The sequence below is a fragment of the Dipteris shenzhenensis genome, chromosome 5 (assembly GCF_047967505.1).
Source record: "Dipteris shenzhenensis isolate YYH24624 ecotype China chromosome 5, Dip_SZ_1.0, whole genome shotgun sequence".
Lineage (NCBI taxonomy): Eukaryota > Viridiplantae > Streptophyta > Polypodiopsida > Gleicheniales > Dipteridaceae > Dipteris > Dipteris shenzhenensis.
Window position 1 is genome coordinate 52,410,889 of NC_141600.1, and position 11,136 is coordinate 52,422,024.

The 11,136-nt window shown below is 46.1% G+C and overlaps 1 protein-coding gene across 1 annotated transcript; it reads right to left on the reverse strand.

Moving 5' to 3' along the window:
* Window positions 1-5,929: 5,929 nt before the first annotated feature.
* On the reverse strand, window positions 5,930-10,382 carry LOC147902183 (putative F-box protein PP2-B12). Its single transcript, XM_087374567.1, has 2 exons — window positions 9,988-10,382; window positions 5,930-6,825 (listed from the first exon to the last, which is right to left on the reverse strand). Exons 1-2 carry the CDS (start codon window positions 10,360-10,362, stop codon window positions 6,370-6,372), a joined length of 831 nt encoding a protein of 276 aa, XP_087230693.1. The 5' UTR covers window positions 10,363-10,382; the 3' UTR covers window positions 5,930-6,369.
* Between the last annotated feature and the right edge of the window lie 754 nt (window positions 10,383-11,136).

The window sequence follows — 11,136 nt, forward strand, 5'->3', positions numbered from 1 at the left end:
CTCTCCCTCCAGGGGCTGATCATACCTATATTTTCTTTAGCATTTCCACTCCCCATCGCGCAGCACTTCCCACCCGCTGAGTTCTTACTCCACCTACCATGATATACGCTTTGATCGCGATCACTCACCTACTTACTCTGGCCATTTGTATATACTTCTCGCCTACATTGGCTTCATACCCCTATTAGAGGATCATGCTGCCCTAGTCACCCGCTCACTACACGAAGCTGCTCCACGCTTTCCCCCACACCACCCGCTCCACCCACCCACCACCCCCTAGGATCGTACCCTGTAATAGATGGTACAATGATGAGTGTAAGGCTTTATGCCATCAGCTTTCGAAAGACTGTTTCTAGTTTTGAATCTGAGCTGATGGCATAAAGCCTTACACTCATCATCGTACCACCTATTACAGGGTACAGTCCCAGGGGTGGTGGGCGATCGGAGCGGGTGGTGTGGGGGAAAGCGTGAAGAGCAACCTCGTGTAGTGGGTGGGCAGCACGATCCTCTAATAGGGGTATGAAGTCAATGTAGGTGGTGAGAAGTATATACAAACGGCCAGAGTAAGTAGGTGAGTGATTGCGATCAAAGCATATATCATGGTAGGTGGATTAAGAACTCAACGGGGTGGGAAGTGCTGCACGACGGGGAGTGGAAATGCTAAAGAAAAGATAGGTATGATCAGCCCCTGGAGAGGTGCTACGGTAAAGTCAGTGATGCGAGATGTGAAGGCAGGGAATCCCATAATGTAGTCAACAACACTAGAGCCTCCCCCATGTGGAAAGCACGTGAAACCACCTGAGGCGGCGGGCCATCTGTCAAGACCATTATAAATGATAAGATCATGCATCCTGTCGTGGTCTAGTGGGGCCTGCCCATAAGATGTGAATGGTCCTTGTCTGTCAGAGCTGAAACCCGTAGCATACCTGCCTCAAGGTCAATGTCTGGCAATAGAGTGGAATCATCCCTGAAGTCGAGGAGTGGTGCCTGACGAGCGCCTATCCTCGCGTTGAAGTCCCCAACTAGGAGGACTTCTCCGTCACGGCTAGAGAAGTCAACAATGGACTGATAAAGAGCATCAACTAGAGATGTCTCATCCTCACCTCGAATATCTCTGGCAAAGTGGGAGGTCTTAGGGGAAAAGTAGCAAACAGCAACAATAAACAGATCCCAGCTGTCCATGTGCCGAATCCTGATCCAAAGAAACCTGGAATGTGCATCTCTCTGCTCCACTGAGATGGCCCCCAAAAGTGTGGATCTATAAAGGACTTCGACTCCTCCTGACCCTCTAACCCCTCTTGTATCCCTCACATCATCTCTGTAGGCAGACTCCCACGTATACCCGCTGACTACTGGTAGTGGGCACTCTAGACTCTAATGTGTCTCTGTATAAAAAACTATGTTGTGACCTGTATAGTGGTTCTTACCATAAGGTACCATTACATTTCCAGATGGTGCACGATAGGGTCTCGGATATTTGAGTCTCATAGACCCCGCCCCCCAAGTGTGGGAGGGGAGGTGGATGCCCACGGGGCCTGTAAGGAGTCATCCATCTTGTACAACTACCCACTTCCCCTCCTTGCGGGCCTGATCCCGTTGCTGCAATAGTAAGCGTCACTCCTCAACCTATAGTGGAGTGAGGTCCTCATCCATGGAGATCATTGGCTAGTCTCGTAAGGCTGACCTATGACGTAAAGCCGAAAGTCGTGCCTGAGCGTCATGGAACCGTATGATAAGGGGCTGCTCTCGGCTGGGATCCCTCCCTACCCGCCATGCTTTCTCAATCCTGTGCTCAGTTGTCCCTAGAGTAGCGGCCACAAAGGCCATCGCATCTACCATGAGTGTAGCCTCAGTGCGTGGGATCCCATGTACTCTGATATTGAGAGCCTTACTGGCTCTCTACTGCTGCTCCAGGAGGGTAGTCGAAATGGTCACCCTTGCAGGTTCCCGTTTGGATACGTCGACCCATCTGGACATCTTCTCGATGACAGATTGCAAGCTCGTAATCTGTGCCTCCACAACTGGGGTGCTCCCTAGGACTGTGCGTATAGCAGGGACTTCCTATCGAAGTTGTGAGATCTCCTATCTGAGTCCCTGAATAAGATCAGCCTGGTCTCGGATAGCTTGAGACTGCTCCTGTATGAGACATGCTTGCTCGCATGTCTACTCCTGTGCGAAGCATGACAGCTCCATCTCGCGCTCTCAAATGCTATGTACCTCCATCAACAAGTTCTCCCAAGCCTCTGATGGGGCAACTCGCCCGTGCCCTAGCGGAAACTAAAAGGACTGTGGCATGAGAGTGTGGGGATGAGATTGGAGGCTGGGTGATGATTGGGTGAGATGGGTCCGATATGGAGACTGTGATGATTGGGTGAGATGGGTCCGATATGGAGATGATAGTAGCCTGGAGGAGGCGATCCCAGTAGGGTGTGGAAACGTGGGTTGACTGAGAGGCAAAGGGGAGAAAAAGATCTAGTGCGGAACAGTGTATGACCCCTCCAAAGTAAGTGTCATAATCGAAAGAGAGGAAGAGATGCAGGAGAGAGGAGAGAGGAAGGTTAGGCTGGAGAGGAGTGGAGGCTTGCAAGTCACGAGGAGGATGCATCGAGAGATTGACAGGAAGCAAAAGGAAGGAGAAGCAAAGCAGAGGAAGTGAAGACAATGTTGTCATCTAACTTAGGCTTAATCTTTTGACTTTGCAAGGCGAGAGAGTAATTAATTCCATTTTCCACTTTTTGTTGAGTAACATTGAAAAATAAGCAATTCAAGAACGTTCAAGTCAACATATTTGGTATGAAAGTGTCGCTCCGACTGAGCTAACATGTGAAATATGTCAATTTTAAGGGGAATTGAAAAATAAGGCATTCAAGAATGTTAAAGTCAACATATTTGTTATGAAAGTGTCCCTCCAATCAAGCCAGCATGTGAAATATGTCAATGTTATGGGGACATACTCAATCAACTCAACTTTAGTGCTATTTGTTTTTGTCCATGGAGGTTAATTAACCTATGTTTATCCATGGTTCAATATATTTTATGCACATGTTAATCTTTTAAGCTTATGTCTAAGGGAGGTGCACATTATATCAAGAGGGGATTCGAACCCATAATCTTTTATTTCACACTTGAGCTCTACCACTAAGCTATAGAGTAGTATAGCTTCCCTAAAGATAAATATAATATTATAAATGGTCCCTCCTTCCCCTCCATGTCCCTTCCTCTTTAATGCCCCCTTCATAAATCGTCCCTCTCCCCCTCCCCAATCTCACCTCACGTGGCTCCTTCAATGCCTCCTAACTCCATTATTCTTGAATCCTTCCCTTCCCCCTTTATGCCTTAGTTTAATCATGGCCTTGCCATCTTCCTTTTTACCCCTCTTCTTTTCCCCACAACTACTTAATAGGAATTTTCATGCATGGTTGAACTATGGGATAAAGGGGGAAGGGAGGAGTTTCAATTAAGAGGGACTACTTAACAATGGGGCATAAAGAAGAAGGCACGTGCTAAATGGAGAGGGGAAATAGGAACCGTTTGAAGGGGGCTTTAAAGAAGAAGGCACATACTAAAGGGAAAGAGGGAAGAGGGACCATTTATGATAATTTAGTTAGCACTAGGTATGCTCTTCCACCCCATAGCTTAATGGTAGGGCTCACATGTGGAAAATACAACATTGTGGGTTCCAATCCTACCCTCTCGAATAATGTGCACTCCTCTTAGACATAGCGAAATTAAATTAATTAATCCATGGACAAACATAAGTTAAATTAGCCTCCATGGCCCAAAACAAATAGGAATAAAATAAAGTTAAGCGAGGATGTCCTCATAAAGTTTGAGTAGGGGGATTCGAGGGAGTGTTGATGGATTTTTGAATTTTTGTTTGCTAGGGAGACATGGGAAAGTCAAGTCAATTAATTTCTTCGCCGCCGCCTCTCCTGTCAATTAATTAATTCGATTAACCTAAGCTCTTGTGCCACTTCTCTTCCTCCTCTCTCCCTCTCCTCTTCTTCTCTTCCGCCCCTACCCCTCGGCTCTTCCTCCTCTCTCCCTCTCCTCTTCCTCTCTCCCTCCCCCTCAAGCGCCTCCTCTCTCCCTCTCCTCTTCCTCTCTCCCTCCCCCTCAAGTGCCTCCTCTCTCCCTCCCTCTCTCCCTCTCCCTAACTCCTCTCTCTCCCCCCCCCCTCTACATGTACTGGATTGAGGCGACGACTAAACATTCTAGAATTATCTCCCAAACTTTCGTGATTCCTCTGCCACCTTAATGTTTAATCGCGCCTCTTGGGCTTACCTTAACCGTCGACTTAGTCCACTACACTAATCAATTAATAGAAACTTTTTCCTCACTAGGGGCCCCTATTTAGTTGAGACCCACATCCATTTTGAGATTCCGTACCTTAAGAGAAGGCCATGAAGTTGGGGCCCTGATAACAAATGGCACCCATGACGATGGAAACTTAGGTTGGTATCAAAGTAGGCATGTCTCAATGCGTGAGGTGAGGGACGCATAACGAGGCCTTCAAATCTATTTAGCAAATATGATAGCCTGTTTACACTCACCAAATAGAAGGACCCTAATTTGTGGTGCTTGACAAGCTATGAGCTAGCACATGTTTGAAGTTTGGGTGACAAGAGGCATCAAGCAATTGAAAAAGGGGATAAACCACAAGTCATGCAACCTCTTGATTGGAGCAACTACAAATGCAAATGATAGTGTGCATATGACAACAACATAGCAGGCAACATGTGCAACAAAATATGGCAACAATACAACATAGGATGAATGATGATAATGGAGACACAAGAAATGAACACCTATGAGTGGCCTTGGGCTCCCTTTGATGGGATGTGGTAGGGGGACATATTTGGTTGAGACCCATAGATGACTCACATATTGGTTAAGTAGGGGGACATATTTGGTTGAGACCTGTAGGCGACTCACTTTCAATTAAGGGGACATATTTGGTTGAGATCCACAGACGACTCACATTCCTAGATCCATTTTGGGAGTCCGTCCCTCAAGAGAGTGGCTAGGCCATGAAGTTGGGGCCCTCGAAAAACATGGCACCCATGGCAATGAAACTTAAGTTGGTATCAAAGTAGGCATGTGCTGACGCACGAGGTGGGGACGCGTAACAAGTGCAAGGCCTTCAAACCTGCATAGAAAATACGACAACCCATATACACACACCGTATATGAGGACCCCAATTTGCGCTACTTGACAAGCTATGAGCTAGCACATGTATGAAGTTTGGGTGACAAGAGGCATCAAGCAATTAAAGAAGGGGAGGAACCACATGACACGCAGCCCCTTGATTGGATATACTACAGATGCAATGATAACGTGCATATGACAACAACATAGCAGGAAACACATGCAACAAAATATGGCAACAATACAACATAGCATGAATGATGATAATGGAGGCACAGCAAATGAACCCTACGAGTGGCCTTGGGCTCCCTTTAATGGAATTTGGTGACCTGTTAACAAAAAAGAAGACATGGTGAATAAGAGACAATGTTGACTTGGACCCTGCACATAAGGGTAAATCAACCTCTCTTGGGCATTAGCTTGAGAGGGACTGGAGGGCAATCTAATGCCCAAAGACCCATGTCAAAAGAGACGTAATCTCAGATATATTGGGGACACATGGAGACCTTGCCATGAGCTCAATAAAGGACTCACATTCCTGGATGCGTATTCGGGCGTGAGGACCTTGCTAAGGGCAACAGCTTTCTGAAAACAAACTGGCTTATAGAGAAGCACAACATAACTTTTCAATCAAACCACATGAACTTTGAAATAGCTAGCATGGACAAGTCAAATGATTAAGAAGGCTGTACAAATAGACCTCATTCTTTAGTATGAACCCTGACACGCAGGCACATAGAACATTCCTAGCTATCAAACTGTGTCTAAGTTCATCATGTTAAAGAAGTCATTCATGCTTCATATTGAAAAAAGCTTATTGGACTTTACAGTAATATACAGGAGTTGATTTATAATTGTACAGAAAAGGCGAAAATCTCCATCATGTCATAAGTTGTAAAGCAGCCCATTCTCGCACAGGGGTAGACTCATGACAACCTGAGCAAGTAACTGCATGAATACCCATATATTTCCTCCCCTTGAGGACCAATGGGCATCAACAGGAAGATATGATGATGAGTGCGCCATAAAGGATAAATAGGATTCCTATCATATGACATTCAGATTCCCTTGTGACTACCACGAAGCTCAGATCACACATTCAGTCTGGAAGCCAATCATAAAACGGGACCTCATGTCTTATTTTAAGGAGCTAGGAGACCCCTTGGCTGCATGGATGAATTTAGGAGCTCTTACTACTTGTCGGTTCCCAGGTAACTAGGTTAAAAGACCCCAGGCCTGCCTCGTACACTATCTAAACACCTTTCAGATTGGTTGCTGTAAATCGTGTCATGGCAGTGAGGTGGCCTCAATGTAAGGCAATCAATAAAAAGCCCACCTTTCCAGAATGAGCAATCAGTTTCTTGAATCCCAAATTCCAAGTCTAGCTGGATAACCTTCACCCCTCTTCCCTGAAGCTCTATCTGTCCCACTTCAAACTCGAACCATTTCTCAAACCCATTGCTCGGGAGCTGAAGTAAGTCCAATTCCTTCTCCAGAGTAAGCCCAGAATATGAAAGAAAAAACCTCAGAGGCCTCTTCCACGAAAGAAAATGCACCTGCCCCCCTCGTGGATTCACAACTTTCAGCCGCCAGCAGACTGAGTACTTGCCCGGTGGTAATGTGCAACTCCAGCTCCCAGTTACTTCAAGCCAACATACTGCTATCAAGTGTGCAACCTGCAATGTTCCAAGATGTATCACACTACTTTTATGTCAACAAAACTTGTAAGTGTGCCAGTACATGATGTAAGCATGTATAAAGACAAGCTGTAAGGAAGGATGTAAATGAGTTCCGTAGTATCTGTTATAATCAATGCATGACAAGTCCCAATAATCTTTTAAAAATGTGTCCCCATAAAACTAGTCAAATCTTTTGACCGTATGTACAGATGCATATGCATGTGAATCTACCCATGTGCGTGCGTGGATGCACAAGCAGACACACATGCTGCAAACAACAAGGCCATGGGCACAGGCTGGGGGGTTGTACCCATGTCAGATGTCTCATTTCTGTATCAGATGCAATGGGCATGCCACTTACCTGTAGTATATACCCATTTGTATTCTATTACTTAACATAGTAGTGTGTTTGTGACGCATTTTTGAGACTTAATGTGGCAAGGAACAACACTAGTCAAGGTCTCCAACACTTTGGCAACAACTCTATCAGGTGATATATATACATAAAAGCATACATACATGTGTGTGCGTGCACATGCCCGTGCACATATGTGACACAGACTTCACAAAAAGGAAAGTGTGTGTACATACACACATACACACACATATATGTGTGCGCGCGCGCACAGTGTTTCACCCCAAAAAAAAGCGTGTGCATGCGTGTGTATGTGTGTGTGTGTGTGTGTGTGTGTACATTTAAGATCACAGGACCAAAGCTATGTACATGGGCCCAATCCATGCTCATTTGATGCAGCTCTTTAGTAGGTGAAGCAATTCACCCTTTTGCAACTGTAAGTGCAGCCCGCCAGAGCCTTCTAAGAAAGGCCTTTGCGTCCTTTCTCACTCTCTCTTAAGGAAGAGAAGCAATCGGAAACCCTTCATTGGGACAGTGTTGGAGCAGCGTGGAGCAGCTTCGGAGCAGCCACGTAAGGGGCACTTTCACCTTTAGACTTCAGCCTCTTTTGAGACAGTAATTACTAAATGCCATCTTTGACCCAGCTACCGTCGTGAGCTTTCCCTCTTTCCATCTCCAAATTTCAGTTTCAGCAAGTCTTCCATAGTTAAGATTAGTCCACCTGATCGTTACTGTGTATTGATGTGCCCCATACTTGAATGAGGTAACCTTTTCTTTGTTCTGCATAGCAAAACCATTCTGTTTAGTACTTCTTTTAGCAGAGGGGCTAGTCACCAACCTTGACGTTTTACTAAGAAAATGAGCAGGACCTCATTTGTGGGCCACTTCGTGGCTTCTATATTTGATATTCTAGTAGACTCTTAGACGTGCTGAGAGAGGAACAAGCACTTCTGTATGCAACTCAAAATAAAGGGGTCCTATTGAATAGCATTATCATCATTATTAGGTGCTTCCCATATCCCAATCTCACAGAATAAAGTAGTTGCAAGACAAAGTGTCTTACTACCACCTACCAACTGATCTTTAGGCAACTCTGGGCTTAGGTGCTATGTTTTCCGCATTAAGAACAGTTGCAACAGCACTAGAGTGCAGGTGAGATAGGCAGAGGCGATAAACAGTCTACAAGGGGCAATCAATGCTTCCACTTGAAAACAATGCCATGAACTCCAATTGAGAGCAGCCAGATTTTTGTGTGTCTTTACAATGAGATCTGAGAGCTAGTGTGATCAGGTTGTCGCTGCCCTATTATCTCTGGCAGATCAAAAGAATAGGCTGCTCACAAGCTTGTTCTGAATATTCTATGGGGGTTCCATCGTTCTGAATATTCTATGGGACTCCTCTTGTAAGCTGCCAAAAGCCTGCATATCCCACTTTTCTAAACCCTGCTGTTGGACATTTGCCATCACAGCCTGGTTCAATACATGCCGCACCATGTTGGTTAGTTGATAAGCAGAGTTGGGTTGCCTATCAGATAAATCAGCACTTCGAGGGAATCCCACCCTCTAGAGAGACCTCTCAAACTGGATGAACGGGCAAATCCTGGCACAAGGGCCTACCAGCCTGGAAGCCAACCAACTGCAACAAGAGAGCTAGAACCTACCTAAGATTCCCATCAATAAATTAGGCCAATACTTTGAAGGTGATGATACCAATGTGGCTATCCCCATAACCTACCAGAACTAAAAGGTTGAAGCCATCCTAGATGGGGGAGCAAGCATAAGTGTGCACCAAACACTGCTGGGAAAAGTGGGGTAAACCTTCCCTCGAGTGAGCCCATCTTCTAATGAAGCTAGCCAATGGCGGAACGGCTGAACCCCTGTGAGTTCTCAAGGGTATTAACATCAAGGTGTTTGGGTTCACATACCCCATCCAATTTGTGGTGATGGACTTCACTCAGCAGCCCGGATATGAAGTATTCTAGGTAGGCCATTCCTATGAATGTCAGGATTGGTCCACAATTGGTGCACAAACAACATCTATTTACGCCATGAGGAGCGGATGTGCGAGTGGACCTACTCACCTACAAGGCCCACCCACTATCAGGACACCTATTTGCTACAGAATTGACACAACTGATAGGACAACATCCTTGAAACTGTTTAAGGAACCCAGCTATTGACACTTGTCAACCATGAGTCGAGATTCAATGGGCCGACGTCTAGTGCTCATTGGCCCTGATGAGGATGTCTTCATCCTACCCGTCCGGCTGCCATCCTCGAGCTGCACTGAAACTTCTGATGAAGGTAGGCTACATTTTCTTGATGATACGATGGAGATCAAGACGCCTTCCTTTACTAAAACAACTTTGTAATCAGCTTGGCGCCTTGACAGCAGCATTTTATGAGCTCTAGTCAAAATATAAGGATGCCACTCACCTAGAACGAAGGCAGCAATCAAATCACAGATTGGCGCTCACTCTCCTGACTGTGGACAACAATCTTGCCTCTCCAGACGACAACCATTTCATAGCTAGGACAGTAACATTTCTGCAGGTTGATCTTGACTCTTCCATCCAGTTCCCCAGAACAGGTAGATTGATGCATTTGCAGTCAATGAGAAACCAGATGCTGGTACGGGTAAATGAACCGAGTATGCCGTTGCATCGCTTGAACAGTCATAGATGCGCTTCCCTGTCGAATATACGTGAGCGTGTGCAATTTCTATGACCAGAACCCCTGCTGTCATGCTCAATCACAACTTAAGAACTGGGCAGTCAAGTTGCACGCAATGTTTAAAAACTTCACCTTGGAAAAACAAGAACTTTTAGAAGATTCCCACCGCCAGAACCTCAAATCGTCTCCCCATGCGATGCCCATCCCAGAAGCGGAAAGAATTCTGCAAACACCTCCGGAGCGCCTGAGCAGCTTATATCTCTGAGTGCCACCATCGAGCGACAAGCCTTGAGCAAGGCACTCAAACACCTCTCTTTTGACTGCGAAAGAGGACAATTGGGTGGAAATTTCACGATAATCGGAAGGCAGGAGGTTCTCCCAGGTAGTATTGGACTGGACAGCAGATGCGAAGGAGCGGCAGACGCAAGCCAATCGGCAAACGTCGATGGGGGAGGTGCAGGAGAGGATGAAGGCAGTGCAGTCGTCGGGAAGAGTATCGAGGCTCATGGCGTGAAGCCTATTAGATTGCTGGGAATGATCCAAAGAGCGCGACTTATGCTGCCTTTGATCTTGAGAAAGGACTCAGGGACGCTTTTCCCACATAGAACGCCCGTCCAGACGCCTTTCCAACAAAGAAAGCCGCATAGGACGCCTTTTTTCCCATGGCAACTTCGTAGGACCCTCCCTCAAACATCATTTGAAGATGACACTTCATCTGCCACCACGAATTCTCAACCTGAATCACCTATAACAGAATATGTAGAAAATTCCCACCAGGAGGAAGAGATAGGGAGGGAGAGAGGTGGAGGATGGGCGGAGAAAATTCTGAGATATAAGGAGGGAGAGAGGTGCAAGATGGTGAGGGCGAGCAGAGATGCAAGAGAGGGGAGGACAGCAAGAGGGGCAGAGGGGGAGGCAAAGGGAGGCAGCAAGAGACAAGGCGCATCAGAAAATAACAGTTGGTTCCTCCACCTTATATAGTGAGCAACCCTTTAAATGCCCCTAACACGTGTCCCTTCTAGAGCTCTTCTAGAATTTTTCCTCAAAGCGCCTTTTACCCCACTCACTCCCACTCCACAATGAATACAAGAATTTTATTATTGGGAACATTAGGGGCCCCTATTCAATGAGCCCCTTGATAGCGTCCCTCAAACACAATTTGAAGATGACACTTCAGAAGTCGATGAGAAACTTCCCAAGAGAAAGGGCCCCTTGATGGCCTCCCTCAAACACAACACACTTTAGCAATCGATGAGAAACTTCCCCACTAATGACTAGAGA